The 20,043-nt window shown below is 45.2% G+C and overlaps 2 protein-coding genes across 8 annotated transcripts in view; one reads left to right on the top strand and one right to left on the bottom strand.

Annotated features, from left to right (window-relative positions):
* Nucleotides 1-1,388, top strand: part of SMOX (spermine oxidase) — a 35,111-nt gene extending 33,723 nt beyond the window's left edge. For 4 of the 7 annotated variants that reach the window (XM_043479441.1, XM_043479436.1, XM_043479437.1 and 1 more), the window contains 2 exons: nt 380-469; nt 914-1,388. In XM_043479441.1, coding sequence (XP_043335376.1) covers nt 380-469; nt 914-1,051 — 228 coding nt within the window. In that variant the 3' untranslated portion in view covers nt 1,052-1,388. Of the gene's footprint in view, nt 1-215; nt 470-913 lie in introns of those variants that run through there. The other 3 variants (XM_043479439.1, XM_043479442.1, XM_043479440.1) reach the window with 2 other exon arrangements.
* A 6,843-nt stretch (nt 1,389-8,231) lies between these two features.
* ADRA1D (adrenoceptor alpha 1D) overlaps nt 8,232-20,043 on the bottom strand; it is a 31,258-nt gene continuing 19,446 nt past the window's right edge. The window contains exon 2 of the mRNA XM_043479720.1: nt 8,232-18,167. Coding sequence (XP_043335655.1) covers nt 17,578-18,167 — 590 coding nt within the window. The 3' untranslated portion in view covers nt 8,232-17,577. The remainder of the gene's footprint in view (nt 18,168-20,043) is intronic.

Genomic DNA, 20,043 nt, shown 5'->3' with positions numbered 1-20,043 from the left:
ATTCAGTTTGAGGTATATTGGAACAAAATCCAAACTCAAGCTTGGAATGCAAGCATTTGTTCTATGCTTGGACCCCACCTAAACAGCCTGCTTTCTTGATGTTAAGCTTGGCTCTGCCAAAATTCTCACCATCTCCTAGACAAGGCCTAGGAGATGCATTTCTGCCCCCATTTTTCCTTCTTCCTGAAACATCCTTTGCCTGTTTATTTATCCAGCATCTTCTGAGAAGAAGCCCAAAGGTCCTGTCCTCTGGGAAGCTTTGTGTGATCTCCCTGACAGAGGGCCTCTTTTCTGGGTTCTCAGCACCTCGCCCACACACCCATCACATCACGTATGATGCCATTTAGTAATTGGGTTTCGTGTCTGGCTTCCCCACCAGCAAGGAAGCTCCTCAAAGCAGCTGCCTGGTCACCTTTTATCTTCCAAGTGCCCAGAACAGTCCCTGGAACCTAATAGGGGCTCCATAAAGGTTTGTTAAATTACTGCCTAACTTTATTGAGTTCTTATATTCTTTCAGGTTCTGAGTCCTTTAGATACATTATTTCACTTAATCCTTACAATCACCCTCAGAAGTAGATGGTATAAACTCATTTTGGAGATGAAGAAATCAAAGCTTAGGGAGGTTAAATCATTCCCCAAGTTCACTAGTAAGAGGCAGTCTGAATTTCTGAAACTGTAGAGCCAGTACTCACGAAAACCTCAGAGCAAAAAGGACTGAGGCCCGGATGTTTGGGGAAGAAGCAGGGGAAGATGGGCAGGTGGGATGGGCAGCTCCTCATCCTATGGAAATAGCAATACCTGCATCTCAGATGCCCGCTTATTCCTTTCTAACTTGTAGTATGGATGGGGGTTCTGGGGCAGACAGCTAGCCTTTCTTGCTCCTCCATTTTCACTTCCCTGTCCCCCTGCCCAGCCTATGCAGGTGCTGTTCTCAGGTGAGGCCACCCATCGCAAGTACTATTCCACCACCCATGGTGCTCTGCTCTCTGGCCAGCGTGAGGCTGCCCGTCTCATTGAGATGTACCGAGACCTCTTCCAGCAGGGGACCTGAGTGCCTCATTGCTGCCGAGCGTGTTCCTTAAAGAACCACTAACTCGTGACTGCCAGCCCTGCCCCTTGCTGCTGTGTACTCCTCATTTCCGAATCCTCTCTAGAATGGATTTGTGTCTTTTGTAGAGCTGACATCTAACTGGCTTCAGACCTGGCCCTGTAGCTTCTTCTTTTCTCCTTCCTGGGTGGTGACCAGGGTGGGGTCCGTTGATTTACCTCTGTGCTCTGATCTCTGACCTCCCTATGCTTCCCCTCATCTCTAACCTTGTTATTGTAAGTGCCTTCAATACTTTGCATTTTGGGATAATAAAAGAGGCTTGCCCTTCCTGTGCTCCTCAGCTTCTCTCTTCCATTTTTCTTAGCCTCATGTGTGTGTGTGTATGTGTGTACATGTGTGTGTATGTATGTCTTTGTGTGTTTGTCATATCTTCTTTGAGGGGATCATGGGGCCATCTATGGTCTGGATATACCCCCAGAAAGGAAGATGCCTGCCTTTAGTGGAAGGGGCATCCTCTTACCCCAATCTGTTTGTGATTGTTTCCCTTCCTGCCAGTGAGACCCCTTAGGAGTAAGAGTCCCTCATTATCCAGCCCCAACTCCTTCAAGGTAGGTCTGGGTTGGACTGGCCTTTTGTTGGACTTCTCAGAGCCTGATTGGGTAACATAGCCACATGGAGTGAAGGTGAGTTTTATGGGAGGGGACACCTGTTGTGGCTCCATGCCAAGCTCAGATGTGTTAATTATTAATCAATGTCATCTGGCCAGAAGGCCCTGGTTCTGCCCTTGGGATGCTCCAGTTGACTTCTGGGAAGTTTTTTCCCAGAAAAACTTCTGGGAAGTACAGAAGTATAGCCATTTTGGTGGGTGAGAACATACAAACACATATATACCCCTTATATATACACACACACATACATCACTCCTGCACAGATACACTACCCCACACCCTTACACCTATACACAAGTACAACTATACACACATGCATAAAACCTTAAAGAACATTTAGTCATTTTCTTACTCCAGATTTCTAGCGACAGAATTTGAATTCTACAGAGTTGAGGGGTTGGGTAGTGGAGGATATGATGAAAAGCTGGGTACACCCCCTGGTTTAACTCTGGGTGAATTTAGATTGTGTTAGCTCTTCAGAAGCTTAGGGCACTGCCTTTCGTATTAATCTATATCCTTTCCTCCCTCACCTTAGGCTGTGATGATATCCAACATATGGATATGCCTCTACACACCCCTACATGCACATGTCTGCACACCCCTACATGCACACCCACCTACATGCACATACTCCCCGCCCACCCCCCACCACACACACCTACATGCACATGTCAAAGAGGCATTCTTGTTTTGTGAAGGTTGACCTACCGACATCCCTCATGGAGTTTATGTTAGGGATTCATATTCACCTCATGGGTAACTTGAAAAATTGTAAGTATATGTATTAAAGTATTTTTTGAATAGAGGATCTAATAATGTAGTTCATGTTCAAAAGTCATAAAAGGATACACTGAACAACCTCCTCCCACAGCTGTCCCCAGTACCACTGCCGCTCCCAATGGCAGTATTATTATATTATATATATTAGTCTGTTGAGTATTCATTTCTAGGTATGTTATTATAAATATATACCCTTCTCTCTTTTTATGTGAAAGTGACAAAGTATCCATCCTGTTCTGCATTTTGCTTGTTTTAGTTAACATAATGTGTCTTGGAGATCTTACCATAATGGTACTTAAATGGACAATGTAAATTTGGATCTTACTTTGGTCAAAGAGTGTCTGTCTCCTTCCTGGCCAGGGTTGTGTTGCAGGAAGCACCTCCTATTAACTTCACCTTTGGAGGCACTGATCCAGTCTTGACCCCTCCCCATGTCCTGGATTTTCCCCACTAACTGTGCTGGGATGGACAGAAGTGGCCCATCACATAAGTATGAAGGATGAAAATAATATGTAGAATTTCCAGATCACAAGTGTAGGAATTTAAAGAACTCTATGAGGGTGAAGTTTATTTGGTGATTGCAAGTTGGGGAGCTTCAGGTGTGGGCAAGTCAGGAGGGTAGTCTGACTTGCCCACACCTAAGGGCTAGACATAAAGTCTCTTAATTTAACATGGATGCCACCTCAGACTAGGGAGGGTGATTCACCCCAGTGAGGGAACAAAACCTCCAGAGGGTTATGTAATGCAAGTAAAGCACCTAAGTTCACTCAGATAGGTGGTGTGAGACTTAATCCAAGGTCTGTGGTGCTACGTGCATGCTAAGTCGTTTCAGTCATGTCTGACTTTTTGCAACCCTATGGACTGTAGCCCGCCAGGCTCCTCTGTCCATGAAATTCTCCAGGCAAGAATACTGGAATGGGTTGCCATTTCCTTCTCCAGAAGATCTTCCCGACTTAGGGATTGAACCCATGTCTCATGTCTTCTGCATTGGCAGGCAGGTTCTTTACCACTAGTGCCACCTGGGAAGCCCAGCTGCTACACTGTTTGGTGCTACAGTGAAGGGTTATTCTAGTTATTGTGTGATAAAGAGAGGCTGGTGCCATGAAAAAAAAAAATCTTCGGCCATTATGGACAGGGTGGAACTGGGTGCAACCACACTAGGAGACTGTGTGGCTGACTCTACTAAAACTGGCCTTGTGCCTGGCAGCATTTCTACTCCTGGCTATACACCCAAGAGAAGTGAGTGGATATGCCCAGCTGAAATATGTACCAGAGACTAGATATATGCAGGATGAGTTCCTTGCTGTGACTAGGTTTCTTAAATAGTTGTGGCATTGATTGATACTCAAATGACTCTATTAGGGGTGTCTAGTATGGCATGCTCAGGCCAACAGCCTGTGCCAAAACTGCGACACAATTCTTGTCACTTGTGGGAGGTCACTTGAGAGGGAAGTTCTTTCCTGGCACTGGATTCTGCATAGAACTGGTTGCATGGTTTCTTGTGCTGTGGGCATCAGTGAATCCACGACCAACGTGTTTGGTTTGTGGCTTTGTGGAAGCCTCTGAAATGGTCCTTCAGGTTCCCTGGGATACTCAGCAAGTACTGTCTCTTTCTACTTTTGCTGCTCTGGAACAGGTGTTCCTTTTCAAGGAAGCCACTTGGAATGTCTATCCTACCTACACACAAAGGTAGGAGTGAAGTGCCTCTGGTTTGAATCACTCTGAGTTTGCTTGGGCCTGTCAAAATGAGCCCATGGGTGATCCCAAGGTGCAAGAGTGAAGTGGGCTGTTGGTTCCGTTCAGAGAACTGCCTGTCTAACTAATGGTCTGCCAAACATAATGGTGGATTCACATGAAGCGTGTTTTCTCATACTGACCAGCTGGTGTCCCTTCTTCCATGCTTGGCCCTTTTAGCCTGTTCTCCACACAGGAGCCTGTATGATCCTTTTACCAATATGAATCCAGTTATGTGCTTCCCTAGTTCCAGTGACTCCCATCATACTGAGCATAAAACGTGATTTCCAGCATCCAGTGAGACCTGTCTTTGGCCCCACTTCCTTCCATGGCCCCCTTCTGTTGGCCCTGGCTGTCCCGTTTATCTGGAATGCTTGTCCCCAGTAATGCAGGTCTTATTTCCTTGCTGCATTCAGCCCTCTAATCAGCTGTCACTTCTCTAGGAAGACTTCCCTAAGCACCCGATTCACAGCACTCTCAGCACTCCCTATCCTTTCCTTTGCCTGTTTCTTCAGAGTCCTTCTCTTTCTATGATGTCATATTTTTAAATTTATATGTCTATTTATTTGTCTGTCTACTCCCCTTCCTCTTCTCCCAGGTTGTAGCTTTCATTGTCCAAAATAGTGCCTGGTATAGTGGGTTATCAATGAATATTTGCAGAATGAATGAGCAAGTGAAAGAAGAAGCTGAACTGGATAGTGTTATCCTCCAGACGCATCCTTGGTGCTGGCCAGCAGTCCTCATGGGCTTCCCTTGCAGCACCCCTTCAACTCTTGACACCTCCCCTCCCCTACCAACTGTCAACAGGCAGAATGGTCTCCTGCTTCACAGACAAAATAGAAGCCACCTGGAGGCAACTTCCTTGACAAATCTACAGATTGCTAGCCTACACACCCATCCTTTTAGACCTTTCCCAGACACAATGGAAGTGTGTGATCCATCGCTTGTGTATTCCATGCCCCAAACTCAGGGACTTTGTCATTTCCTATCCCATTCTGTCTACTCCGTCCTTCCCACTTGAATTTCAGTTTCCTCATGTCTTTCCCATCTCCAGCCCTCATCTTACTCCCACTTTTCCTTGCCTTTTTTCCTGGTCAAGCATCACACTAGCATTTTCTACACTTTGCTGTCTGCATCCTCACTATCCTTGCTCTAGCAGTGGTTGGTGGGGTTCCTCAGACCACAGAGGGAAGGACTAGGCTGGCTCTCCTTGCCATGGCCTGGAGAGGTAAGGTGGACTCCTAAGGTTTATGAAAGGACAGCCTCATGGGCTGAACCACATCCTCTGGTGCCATCTGCTGGCCATGTCAGAATGCAGCCCTTTTGCTGCAAGAGAACATCTGTGTCTGGGATTCTGTGAGCTTTTCTGAATTTAAAAAATTTTTCAATAAATCATAGAAAATACCTTAAGTTAATACTGAATAAAGTTAATAAAGTAATATTGCAACTTATTGCAAAGCATCATTTATTTTTCACTCTTAACCTTTTGTAAAAAGAGGCTTGTTGGCCTCCAGAATGAGACCACCTTACCTGCCTCCTGAGAAACCTGTATGCAGGTCAAGAAGCAACAGTTAGAACTGGACATGGAACAATGGACTGGTTCAAAATTGGGAAAAGAGTCCGTCAAGGCTCTGTATTGTCACCTTGCTTATTTAACTTCTATGCAGAGAATATCATGTGAAATGCCAGGCTGGAGGAATCACAAGCTAGAATCAAGATTGCCAGGAAAAATATCAATAACCTTAGATGTGCAGATTATACCACTCTAATGGCAGAAAGAGAAGAGGAACTAAAGAGCCTCTTGATGAAGGTGAAAGAGGAGAGTTAAGAAGATGGCTTAAAACTCAACATTGAAAAATTAAGATCATGAAAAACAACCCCCAGAATGGGAGAAAATAATAGCAAATGAAATAGGTGGCAAAAGATTAACTTCCAAAATATATAAGCAGCTCATACAAGTCTATATCAGAAAAATAAGCAACCCAATAAAAAAGTGGAAAAAGACCTAAACAGACATTTCTTCAAGGAAGACATACAGATGGCTAACAAACACATGAAAAGATGTTCAACGTCGCTCATTATTAGAGAAATGAAAATCAAAACTACAATGAGATATCACCTCACACCATTCAGAATAGACATCATCAAAAAGTCTATAAACAATAAGTGCTGGAGCAGGTATGGAGAAAAGGGAACCCTCCTGCACTGTTGGTGGGAATGTAAATTGATACAGCCACTATGAAAGACAGCATGGAGATTCCTTAAAAAACTAAGATCAAAACCACCATATGAACCAGAAATTCCACTGCTAGGCACATTTTGGTTTGAGGAAACCAAAATTGAAAAAGACACATGTAACCCAGTGTTCGTGGCAGCACTATTTATGATAGCTAGAACATGGAAGCAACCTACATGTGCACTGACCGATAAACGGATAAAGAAGCTGAGGTACATATATACAATGGAATATTACTCAGCCATAAAAAGGAACACCTTTGCGTCAGTTGTAATAAGGTTGATGAACCTAGAGCCTATTATACAGAGTGAAGTAAGTCAGAGAAAAACAAATATCGTATACTAATGCATACACATGGAATCTAGAAAGATGGTACTGATGAATTATTTCCAGGGCAGCAGTGGAGACACAGACATGGAGAACAGACTTATGGACACAGTGGCGGGGGCAGGCGGGGAGGGGGTGGGAGAGGAGAGGATGGGATGTATGGAGAGAGTAACATGGAAACTTACATTACCACATGTAAAGTAAATAGCCAATGGGAATTTTCTGTATGATTCAGGGAACTCAAACCAGGGCTCTGTAAGAACCTACAGGGGTGGGATGGGGAGGGAGGTTCAAGAGGGAGGGAACATATGTATACCTATGGCTGATTCATGTTGATGTTTGGCAGAAACCAACAAAATTCTGTAAAGCAATTATCCTTCATTAAGAAGGAAAAAAAAAAAAAAAAGCTAAGATCATGGCATCTGGTCCCATCACTTCATGGCAAATAGATGGGGAAAAAATGGAAACAGTGACAGAATTTTTTTCCTGGGCTCCAAAATCACTGCAGAAGGTGACTGCAGCCATGAAATTAAAAGATCCTTGCTCCCTGGAAGAAAAGCTATGACAAACCTAGTGTATTAAAAAGGAGAGACATCACTTTGCAGACAAAAGTCCATATAGTCAAAGCTATGGTTTTTCCACTAGTCATGTACTGATGTGAGAGTTGGATGATAAAGAAGGCTGAGCACCAAAAAACTGATGCTTTTGAACTGTGGTACTGTAGAAGACTTGAGAGTCTCTTGGACAGCAAGGAGATCAAACCAGTCAATCCTAAAGGAGATCAGTCTTGAATATTCATTGGAAGGACTCATGCTGAAGCTCCAATACTTTGGCCACCTGATGGGAAGAGCCGATTCATTGGAAAAGATCCTAATGCTGGGAAAGATTGAGGGCAGGAGGAGAAGGGGGCAACAGAGGATGAGATGGTTGGATGGCATCACCGACTCAATGGACATGAATTTGAGCAAACTGGGAGTTAGTCAAGGACAGGGAAGCCTGGTATGCTGTAGTCCATGGAGTTGCAAAGAGCTGAACACAACTGAGCAACTGAACAACAAGATATTTTCTTTTTTGTTCCTTCATTCCGTCATTCATTGTTTCGTTCATTCATCAGACTTTTTTATGCCAGCTTCTGTGCTAGGAAGATTTAATTATGTTTCAGTAAGTAAGTTTACTAAATAAATAAATAGGAACTATGAACTTATTTTATTCCCCAAGTGAAGCTGAACTGTATGATTTCAATTCTTTTAAATTTGTTGAGGTTTATAGAGGGATGGGAGGTGGGAGGTGGGAGGAAGGTTCAAGAGGGAGGGAACATGTGTACCTAAGACTGATTGATATTTATGTATTGCAGAAACCAACACGTATTGTAAAGCTATTATCCTTCAATTAAAAAGAAATAAATTTAAAAAATTTGTTGAGGTTTGTTTTATGGCTCAGGATATGGTCTATCTCAGCATATGATCTATGGTGCTTGAAAAGGATGTGTTTCTGCTATTGTCGGGTGCAGCATCCTACAGATGTTGATTAGATCCTGTTGGCTGATAGTGTTGTTGATTTCCTCTATATCTTTGCTGATTTTCTGTCTAGTTCTTTTGATTGTTGAGAGAATAGTTTAAGTGTCTAAATATAATTGTGTATCTGTTTATCCGTTCAACTCTATCATTTTTTTGGTATTAATAGCTTTTTAAAGAACAGTTTTAGACTTGTAAAAAAAGTTAGTATTTAGCCTCTACCCCATTTCCCCATTAACATCTTACATTAATATGGTATATTTGTCATAACCAGCAAACCAGTGTTTTAACCAGTGAACCAAATTTCATAGGTTAAACTAAGGAAAGATGAATAAACGAATGTCTTTTTCTGTTCCAGAATTCTGTCCAGGATGCCACATTACATTTAGCCATCATATTTTGTTAGATTCTTCTTGGTTGTGATGTTTTCTCAGACTCTGCTTATCTTCAATGATCTTAACCATTTTGAGTAGTATACTCAGGTATATTGTAGGGTGCCCCCTATTGGAATTTGTCTGATGTTTTTCTCATGACTGGACTGGGATTATAGGTTTTTAGGAGGAAAACCACAGAGTTACAGTGCCTTTTTCATCTCATCTTTTGACCTTGATCACTGCTGAGATAGGCATTGTCAGGTTTCTGCACTGTGAAGTTTCCTCCCCCCCCCCGCCCCTGCCATCATACTGTCCTCTTTGGAAGGAAGTCACTTTGCAGCCCTCACACTTAGGGAGAGTGGAGAGTTATGTTCCCCTCCTTTAGAGAAGAGTATCTATATAATTTATTTGGAATTCTTCTGCACAGGAAAATTGTCCCTTCTCTTCCTTTCCCCCTTTCATTTATTAACTTGTTCAGTCATTTATTTATATCAGAATGGACTCGTGCCTATTTATTTTATATTTTTGATTATAATCTAACACTACTTTATTTTGTTGTTAAATTATTCCAACTTTGGTTGTTGGGAGCTCTTTCAGTTGGCTCCTATGTCTCTGACCTGCTGCCATCAATGTGTGGATTTTTTTTTTCTTTCCATTTTGAACACTTCCTGACTTTCTGGCACTATAAGATGTTCTAGGCATGTCTTGTATATTTCCTGTCTCTGCCATTGAAACAGCGATTTCTTCAGAGAACCCTGATTCCTTTTGATAGAGCTTGGTCTACCTTGGGGCAAGCTAGATTGGTGTTGCCACGTGGGGTTGATAATGGCAAAAGTGACCTCAGTTTTTATTTCTGCTTGCTTTGCTATGTGAACTCACATCTCCTCTCACTAAAGAGGTTGTTATTGGCTGAATTGTGTCCCCTCAAATTCACGTGTTGAAGTCCTGACCTAACTCCCTGTGATGGATTAAAGATTATCAGCAAATACTGATATTGATATTCATTGAAACTGATATTCAGCAAATATCAATCACTTTTCTTCCTCTGGGAATAGAGTATATTTTCCTCCCTTTTGACTTTGGGCTTAGCCATCTGACTTGTTTTGGCTATCAGACAAATGTGAACAGACACATTGTGGTATGAGCTGAAGCTTCCAACATGTTAGCACAGTTGGGTTTCTGCCTCTCATGTATTTGCAATTTGTCATAAGAACAGGTCCCTGATAGCTGATGTTTCAAGGAGAATATGGAGAAAGGGAGAATAGATCTGAGCTTATAGAAGCCTGGAATCAAACCTACGGCCTGTAGACAGACACATAGACAAGAAAGACAAATGCTTGCTCTTCTAACCTATGAATTTAGGGGGGGCCTGTTTTGCAGCATTATCACAGCAGGAGTTAACATCTCTCTTTGGGAGAGTCATCTAACCCAAGAGGGATATTTGTTGGCATTAGTGGTAGAGTGAACAATGGCCCATGCGTTGGGAAGCCACCCAGGGTACAAAGGTGGCACAGTTCTAGCAAAGGGGCCTGGCAGGAATGGGCCAAGGGATTCAGATTCCTGGAGGATTCATTTCATAGCTTGACTCTGGCTCAAGGAGCTAGAAGAGACAGAAGCTCTTTTTAGTTCTGTCCTACTTAACTGAGGAAAGATCTAACTACTGCCTAGTTTTCAGCTCATTGTTCTAAAAAATGCTGTGACTCCTTTTCTAGCAAATGGAGAACTTGAGAAATTACAATGTTTCCCTCCACTCTCAATGTCCTTTCTGACCCAGACCCACAAGTCTGGACAGTATTGAAGTCTTTGCTAAAGGTAGAAAGTTCCTGCAGGGAGTCAGGATTATGGGTGATCATAGACTGTATTCTTGGCTTTTCAGAAAGCAATTCTTGGCAGTAGGACAGTGGTTGAGATTAGATGACTGGGCAGGCTCTTCTTGGAGTTAGGAGTAGGCTGTGAGGGGCTCTGGTTGAAGAGGGTAGAGCCTTTTCCTTACTCACCCTCAGCCAGTGGTACTTTTGATACAAGGGATAGAACTTTGGCTAGCCTTTTAATTCTGTTTCCTTACCTTTAGAGTTCCCACTGTTTGCCAAATGGTTAGCTGATAGCCTTACGTTTCAGACATGTATTGAATTTCTATCCTATTTTTTAAGTATTTGTGGGTATTTTAAGGAGAAGTGTTTTATTAAGGACTTGACAGGATGTCACTTTAAGTTGGAAGTGGTTTTGATTTAATCATAGTCTTTCCTGAGATGTTAAGGGCTCCTAATAAGGCAGGCAGGTATAGATGGTAACTTGGGAAAGGAAAGCTGAGCATGGATGTAGCCCATGGAAATGCCATCTCCACAATATTCAGAATCTCCCTCTTCTCATTCACCTGCATTCCTCTGGCCAAGCCATCATCAGCTGAGATTGTTGCTGTCACTACTCTTCAACTGGCCTCCTGCTTTCATTCTGGTCTTTCTTTGTTTCTTTTTTTTTTATTTCCACACAATAGCTAGAATAACCCTGTCCACCCAAAGTCAGACCCTGTCACTTCTCTCCTCAAACTCTTATAAGGCACCACTTCACTCAGAGGGAAAGCCAGAGTCCTGTGTTATTTACACGGCTCTGTGCACTTTGGCACTCATCACCTGCTGCCTCTGGCACCCTCGTTTTCTATTCCTCTACTTTGCCTGATCTGCCTGATCGACCCTGCCCTGCTCGCTAATCTGAACACACCAAGTCTTCTCCTAAGTTAAGACTTTGCACCTGCTGTTCCATTTGTGAGGAATGCTTTTCCCCAACACTCTGCATGGTTTACATCATTACTACCTTCAGGCCTTTTCTCACATATTACCTTTTACCTGAGACTTTCCCTGGGTACTCAATCTGAAAGTACAATGTTCCACAGCTTGAACATTTCCCGTTCCCTTTCCCTGTTATATATTTTTTGCTTATCACCATTTACTATATATTCTGTTTGTGTTATTACCTCTCACTCCTGAGGAACAGAGTAAGAAAAAAGGCTGAAATGCGAAAACATGAGATGGGAGGATGGAGAGGGAGTCAGAGGCACAATGCATTGGGGCATGGAACCCTGTCCTGGGAACCAGTCCCCATACCTGGTGTACTAAGTAAGTGACTTTTCCCTTTAACTTCCTGGCTCAGCCTCTGAACTCACTAAGCATCTTTCAGACCACACTTTGGCTTCCCATTAAGTTCATTTATCATCATGAGAACACTGGTTTGTGTGATAGTTAAGTTATAGCTCCCATTAAAAATGAGCACATTGGCTTTGGGCTTATGAACTTCATGTCCTAGTGAGGCAGGTCATCTGTGTAGCTTATATGGGACTGGTAACTGTGGGACACTGACCAGACTCACTTTCTACACCTGTAATACCAAGGACCAGCCCCTTGGCTGAGGGCAAGTTCATTGAGTAAATAATAACTGATTGAGCCTTTTGAGGCATAGCCAGACAGATATTTCATTGTGTCCCCTTTTACTTTTTCAAAATTCCACACCTTTGGTCAGTTTGGGAAACTCTCCTTGAGGTAGAGGGCTTCCTAAAAAACCCCCTTGGTTAGGTTCCTGATGAGAGGGGGAGCTCTTAGCTTATGCTATTGCAGATTAGATAGCTGACAAAGGCTTGCATTGATGTGACTGGCCTATGTGACAGACACTGAGAGTTGCCTGCATGATATCCATTGCTTCCTCCTGCTGCCAGAATTGTGATTTTGTTCAGAATAGCAGTGGTTTCCAATAGGAGGCAATGATCCATGTTGCCCTAAAGCAGGGTCAACAAACTTTTTGACAAAAAAATTTTTTTTTAAATTTAGGCTTTGTGGGCCAAGAGGTGACTTTCATATAATACACCTGTCATGAAATAATCTCTTGACTTTTTTTCCCCTCAGCCATTTAAAAATGTAAAACCCATTCTTAGTTCATAGTCTGTATAAAGTCAGGTGGTAGACTAAATTTGGCCCACTTTGCAGACCTATCACCCCGTCTTGTTTTTTTGTTACCAGTCTCCCTTGCAGGGTGGTCATGGCATCCACTTCTGGAGGTAAGCTGGGGAAGGGTGGTTTGGGGGAAACTTTTATTATCTTGATAAAAGGAGGCAGATGCCATAGCCCAGACCCTTCTCCTTTTTCCTCTGCCTTGAATATGAATGTGATTTATGGTACCATTGATCATGGTGAAGCGACAAGGAGGAGAAAAACCAACACACCAAAGATTATGAAGCAAAGATAGAAAGAGCTTGGGTATGTGACTGACAATGCCAGAAACTACCTAATTCATAAGTTGTGAAGTGAGAAAAACAATAACCAGTGTTTAGGCAGCTTCCTGATTACTTGTAGCTGCATTTTCAACATATCCAGGGCGCTTATGTCCTTCGTTATCTGCTTCACCCCTCCCCCATCTAGGAGAATTACTCTACTCACAGACACTGGTACCCAGGCAGCTGTGTTTTGTACTACGTGCTCCATCTCATGCCTATCTGCCTGCCCAGATGTTCAGACTGACCTCTAATTAGTCAATCCATAGGCTGGCCAGTGAACCATGGCCTTTGTGGCTTGTCTCCGGAATGGAAGCTGAGAGTCCTATGGTTTCTGGCAGGACAAAAGAAGGTGGATGCAAACAGTATGATGGAGTCACATGAATGTCAAACTACTGGAAGGAATATCCACAAATTTCATGGGTGAAGTCCTCTTCCAATGTGTCCTTCCTTCCAGCTCCTGGCTCTAAAAGCTCAGCCTGTTGTGGTCCCAGTTCCTATATTTCTTCTTGGTTCCAAATTCACCCTGCAATTCCTGCTTAATTTTTCTCTAGACAAGAGCAATTTGAGAATGTAGGGCAGGGTCTTGTTCAACAGTTTCTTTGTTTCCCTGCTCCCTCAAAGTGTTGGGTGGGGAAGGGAAGAAGTGACCGCCTAGACCTTCAGGAGAGCCGAGTGCAGGCCCTCTTCCCAAAGTTACCATCCCCAGCACCACCTGGATCTACTGGGCTCCCTAGAGAGCCATTCTGAGCTGAGAGGCTATGGGACGGGTTTAGCCTTTATAAGCATCTGGTTTTGTGCTTCATTGGAACCACAAGAAGAAGAAAAAAAAAAGGAAATTCTTTTCCAAGTGGACAGTGAACATGTAACTCCCTAGGGGTATGACAGGATGGGAATAGAAACGGGGTCAGGAGGGCACAGAGGAGTTGAGCTCTGACAAGTCACTGAGGTCCAAAAACTTTCCCCAGGACCTGTCAGCGCCTGAAACCAGAGGGACTAAGGGACTGGCTTGTAGTGCTGGTGGTGGTGATGGTGAGTGACCTGCAGAGTTGGACTCCAGGAGGGGTCTGGGCAGCAGGGCATGTGGAGCAAGAGACTTCGTTCTTCACAAGTCCAGGGTGTAGCTGGCTCTCTGGCTGGAGAAGGATGCAGGCTGTAGCTCCTTGAGGACTGGTAGAACCAGCTGTGGGGAGGGTCTTACAAAGACAGTGATGTTGGCCAGCCATCAGGTGGGCATGGGAACAGTGTGGCAGGAAAGGGTAATGGGGCAACTCCATCGATCCAGGATTTAATGAACACTCACACCTAATCTTGAGTAGCCCGGGGTCAGACAGCCCACTTCCTCGTAGTGGATGAAGATGTGGATTCTACTGGTGAACTCTAAGCCTGGATGACCTTGGTGTGAACTACCAGAGGGGCTGAGGGCCACTCAGGGCTTAATTCTGAGCCAGGGGTCTGGGAAGGAGGTCTTGGGAAGATAACGGCAAGTAGAGAGGGCAGGCTCAGGGCCCTTGAGAGCCTGAAGCTTCAGCATCAGTGCGTTTGTCATGCCTGCAAGTAGAGGACATGACTTTGGAGGAGGCTGGAGGGCTTGTATTTGAGGTGTCTGAGGTCATCTAGGGGAGGAGCTAGAGACACATTTGGAGCTAGAGACAGACACTTTGGGAGCCATTTATGTACAAGTGGTCATTAAGATGATTTGGAGTGGATGAGATTGGGTGGCAAGTTGAGATAAGAAAAGAACCTTGGGGACACTGAAGAGCATAGAGAGGCACCTGCACAGGAGGCAGAGAGAGAGATGGAGAGAATGTGGTCAGGTGATCAGAAGATCCCAGGGGTGTGGATCAGGCAGGGAGAGGAATATTTCAGGAAACAGAGAGTGGCCACCAGTGTGGACTGTGGCAGAGACAGAGGGGGAGGAGATTGGGGAAATGAAAGGTCCCAGGTGAATTGCAAAAACAGCCCTGGGCAATGCTGGGACAGAGGTCCTGGAGACTGTGGGAAGAAAGCAAGATGGGTCACAAGAGCCCAGCTGGAAAGGGAGGATGGACTGGAGCTGGGACCTTGGGATGGAAGTGGGAATGCAGCTTTCTAAGGAATTGGCAGGGGGTGGGGTGGGTGGTGGAACTGGGCAAATACCAGTGCCCTTGGAGGCTTGCTTCTGTCTCTGTCACTTCTCACAGGAGCATTCTCCTTCTCACTCATGACTCCTTCTGGCTTCACTCCATCCCTTGAGGATTGTGTAAAGGAACACTTAGTCCCATTTTCATGGGCACTGAGAGAGTCTTCTCTACTCCCTCAGTCGTGGATGGGGCTGGGGCACCTGAAGACCCAGAAAGTGGTGCAGTGAATGCACTTCTTCCAGATGTCCCAAAACCACTTGCAAGAGGCTCCTTCCTTTAGAAAGGCTGTTGCTACTCCCTCCATTCCTCTTGGCTATTCCAGGACTCTTTGCCACGTCCTAAGAATAAGGTCAGCAAGTGCTTTATTTGATGTTTAGAACTGGGTCACTGGATGCCCTTGCTCTGGCACAGCCTCTCTAGGGGCTCTGTAGCCCCACCCCCCTCTCCCGAAGGCTTGTTCCCTAGTATGGAGGGCATAAGAGGAGGCCAGCTTTGTGCTGAGGGCCCCATGTGCAGGAGACCGAAGCTGAGGCTTAAAGGTCAGATATGTTTTGCTGATTGGTCATCAAGCCTAGAGCAAGTACTGGGCAAGCTGCTGACCCCCCCTGCCTCTACACCCACTGTCATCCAGAACAGGGAGTCCCCCCAACCCCGCCACCACTTAAATCCTTCTGATGAAAGCTATCTCTCCACACTTATCCCTTGTCCCCACTCCTGTGGGCTCAACTGCCTTGGCATGTGTGAACCCTCTAAGAGACCCTCTCTTGCTGTTGAACTCTCCTGCTCGGAAGCCCAGCGTTCAATACACTGACGGAAGGGTCTGCCTCCTTGCTTTGACAGATGGCCCCACCTCTGTGAGAAGATTCTGGGGGCCGTGCCAGTGTTCCCAGCGTTAGGGCAGCCAATGTGCTGCAAGATGGGGCCCTCTTTGATGTATGCAACATGCTCCCAGTATCCGCTTTTAACTGCTCCTCCTGTGCCTTGGGGATGCCAGGCCTGAAAGTCCAGTACTTGCTATAGATCCACAGGGTGAAATTTCTGCTCCTGAGCCCAGATGATATTGGCTGTCTTTCTACCTTGTAATATTGGGATGAGGAGTCTGAAATTGTGGTGACCTTTTCAACAGACTACCTCCCTACTACAGGAAGCTTCTAGTTGAAAATACTGGTCCATGTTGGCCCCAGCAGTTGGTTCTTCCTGTTTCAGAACACCTCCATCCCAGACACCCCAGGGTATTATCTAGCAGTTCTCCTTCCAAAGGTCCACTGGCCTACCATCATCATTCCTTTGCTGGTTGGGCATGTGTGGTTGGTATTATCCAGTTGCAAACTGAGCTACCTATAGCCTCTTGGGAATATAACAGATTTTGGATGGTTTGTTGAACCATCAACGCTAATAAGCACGGTTCCAGGTAAGTGTTCCCTCACTCACCATGTACACATGTCTACTTGGGCTTGTATATTTGTTCATGTAAAGAATGTTTCACCAATTTCACTGATGGCCACCTTCCAGACTGAGGCCCTGAGAGCATCACAGATGTATCTGGTGAGACTGAAAAAGTTAAACTTTGTTTGCTTTCAAAGACTAATCATGTGAGTTTTAAGAGCCAACAAAATTCCCAAATCTTTTGGTCATGCTGAAAGTCCCAAAGGACAGAAGCCATCAGTTAAAGAAACAGTTAGGCTTAAACTAGAAAGTGAACACAGATCACAGGATAACTCAATTTATCCTGTTGTGGGCCTTAAAAAAAAGAGTTCTTCATGGGTTGTAAGCTAAAGAGGAACAGTTTGCACAGTTTGGAGAAAATAGAAGTACCCTGACCAATAAATATGCCTAAAAATGACAAAGCTCTCCCTATTTGATGGTTCTAGATCCCAGCAAGAAGTAATGGGCACAGGCATAAGGAGCTATATACAGAGTGTAAACAGTAAGGCCCTGTGGAAGACAAAATGAGGGGCAGGGCAGGGCCTCTGTAGGGCAGAGTGGCCTGCAGGTTATACAATATGCTTGTAGGACAGTCATTCATTCTGCCACCAAAGCATGCCGGTGGCAGTGGCAGGCTCACTGGATTTCTCCAGTCTGCAGTAAGGAGAAATTATGTCCATTGAGAATCCTTGGCCCCAGTGACCTTTCCTGGAGGGGAGGCATTGGGGACAGCCAGGCAGGGCTTCTGTGCCCTTTCCTCCCCAAGAGGAGGGACAGGGATGCTTGGCTATACTTGGGGCCACCTACCCAGGGTTCACAGCATGGATGGGGCAGTGTTTCTCATGCAGGGATTGGAAGCAAATGGCCTCAAGGAGCCCGTAGCACCTCTCTTGAAAGGAGGAGCTAGGGGCATGTGTGTTAAAACCCTCACCCCATCTCAGTTCCTCACGGATGCTGGAGAGCAGTTGCCAAAACTGATGCTGATTCGTTTCTGGGTCTCTGATTCTCACCAGCCTCTTGAACAAAGACAGCCTCCTTCTCCATACCCTTCCTGCCACTCCAGCATACTCCTCGGCCTAACTCAAGGTCCTTAAATATCAGTCTCTTGGAGATGGCTGTAGTCCTCCAGTTTATAAGCCTGGCAGGTGGTGCCCTCAGCTGCATCATGGGGGACACCTAAGAACACCACTTCTACCTCTGAGTGCAGGGCGCACATGGCCTCTCTGGTGTGGATCTTTTGCGATGGGCTGGAGACTTTGGCATGCAGCTGGGTAGCAGGTCTCTGGAATGGCTGGAGAAGCCTCCAGTCACGGAAGGTGCAGGGCATCTTTCGACAGGTGACAGCTGGAGCCTGTGCTTTGGGTGTGCCCAGGGAGCCAGGGGCTGAGGGCACCGTGAAGGCCTGTGGGGCCCTAGTAGGTATGGCACCTGGGCCAGGCATGCAGTCTGGGTGTGGGCTGCCATTTGAAGCTTGCCCGTTGCGACTGTAGATACTCCAGAGGGGGCGGCGGCGCTGGCGACTATGATGGCACCGGCAGCACAGGAGGCGGAGGAAGGCACGCTTGAACTCCCTGCTGGAGCAGGGGTAGATGAGTGGATTCACACAACTGTTGAAGTAGCCCAGCCAGAAGATAACCTTGAAGACGCCCTCTGAGGGCTTCAGCTGTGGGAACAGGGAGCCTGTGGGGAGCAGAGACCCAGGCTAGTTAGATGCTCAGGAAGAGGGAGCCCCAGGGAGCCCCAGGCTGCCCCTGGTGCAGCCCCTCTCCACAGGCAGCCCGTCTGCACACCACGCCCCCTCCCACGGCACCTTTCCTGGGCTCTGACCATTCATCAACTAGGGGCTATCAGGATATTTCTCCTCAATGAGTCCCTGATATAATTCAAGAGTGTCCATGAACTTTGATGAAGAAAAACCACCATCTTCAGTTTTACTCACATTTACCTGAAATCAAGCATTTCCTGCAAGTGTAAGCAACAAACCTGAGTAGAATTAGACAAAATGATATTGAAATCACTGTTTTGTAGCGCCAAACTGCAGCTACAAAGCAGTGCAATATTGTCAGTTTTCTACCTAATATTAGCAGTTGGTGGAGATGTTTTGAAATATTGTCTATGCTCCTCCCTATTTGGAAATGTTGGTCACTAGAACACACCAGTGGATCCTGTTATTTAAAGCCTTCATGTGGAAGTACATTTAATACTAAATCACAAATTTTAATTAAAAATAAATGAAATTGATTTCATCTGTAATCCTTTGTATTTTATTTTATGCATTTGAAAGAGTAATTCTGATAAAGGCTCCATACACTTTGTCAGATGCCCAAACAGTCCCTATCTTTATAAGAAGGGTAAGAACTCCTGAATTAAATGTTGACCAAGGCTTGCTCCATGCCAGGCAGTGTCCTGGACTCTCTTCAAATACCTGAGGTCCTGCTCACTCAGTAGCAATGTGGATCAAAGATCATGAGAAAGAAGATGGGATGATGGTGGTGCCCAGTATATTGGGGTGGGGGGGCTTCCAAAGTCTGAGGATAGACAGGAGTCAGGCAGGATGAGGAAGGGAGAGGTAGGCAATAGGATAACAAGTTTGGGGCAGAGGAATGTCCTATAGGATATGCTCAGAAAACTTCATTTGGGACAGATGGTAAAGGACCTTAAATGCTGGAAAGTTAGGCTTTTAATTTTTGGATAGTTAGGAGATATGGATATTTTTGAGCAGGCAAAAGATAGAACCTAGAATTAAGCCTCAATAAACACAATGCCCAAATCACTGTGGACAGTGATTGAAGCCATGAAATTAAAAGACACTCCTTGGAAGGAAAGCTATAACAAACCTAGACAGCATATTAAAAAGCAGAGACATCACTTTTGTTGACAAAGGTCCATCTCATCAAAGCTATGGTTTTTTTCAGTAGTCATGTATGGATGTGAGAGTTGGACCATAAAGAATGCTGAGTGCTAAAGAAGCTTTGAAAGAAGCTTTCCAACTGTGGTGTTGGAGAAGACTCTTAAGAGTCCCTTGGACTGCAAGGAGATCAAAGCAGTCAATCCTGTAGAAAATCAGTCCTGAATATTCATTGGAAGGACTGATGCTGAAGCTGAAGCTCCAATGCTTTGGCCACCTGATGCGAAGAACATCATTGGAGAAGACCTGATGCTGGGAAAGACTGCAGGCAAAAGGAGAAGGAGGTGGCAGAGGATGAGATGATTGGATAGCATCAGCCACTCAAGGGACATGAATTTGAGCAAACATCTGGTGTGCTGCAGTCCATGGGGTTGCAGAGAGTCATAAACGACTTAGCAACTGAACAAATGCAATGCCCATGGGCTGCTGGAATGCAGGATAATGGGGCTGTCCCGGTGGAAGTGGGAAGTGGTCAGGGAAGGCTTCTGGGATGGCTTTAAAAGGGAGCAGAGTGCCTGGCAGGAGGGAGTGGGGGCACTGGAGTCTGAGTTGTGCCAGAAAGACCCTCTTCCCCACAAACCTCTCCCCTGCCTTCCCCACCATGGACTGTAAGGAGTCATATCTCCAAGGGCAACTAACAAAGTGCAA

Source organism: Cervus canadensis, chromosome 10, assembly GCF_019320065.1.
Source record: "Cervus canadensis isolate Bull #8, Minnesota chromosome 10, ASM1932006v1, whole genome shotgun sequence".
NCBI lineage: Eukaryota > Metazoa > Chordata > Mammalia > Artiodactyla > Cervidae > Cervus > Cervus canadensis.
Note: the sequence above shows the minus strand (reverse complement) of the source record. Positions and strands in the feature narration are given on the sequence as shown.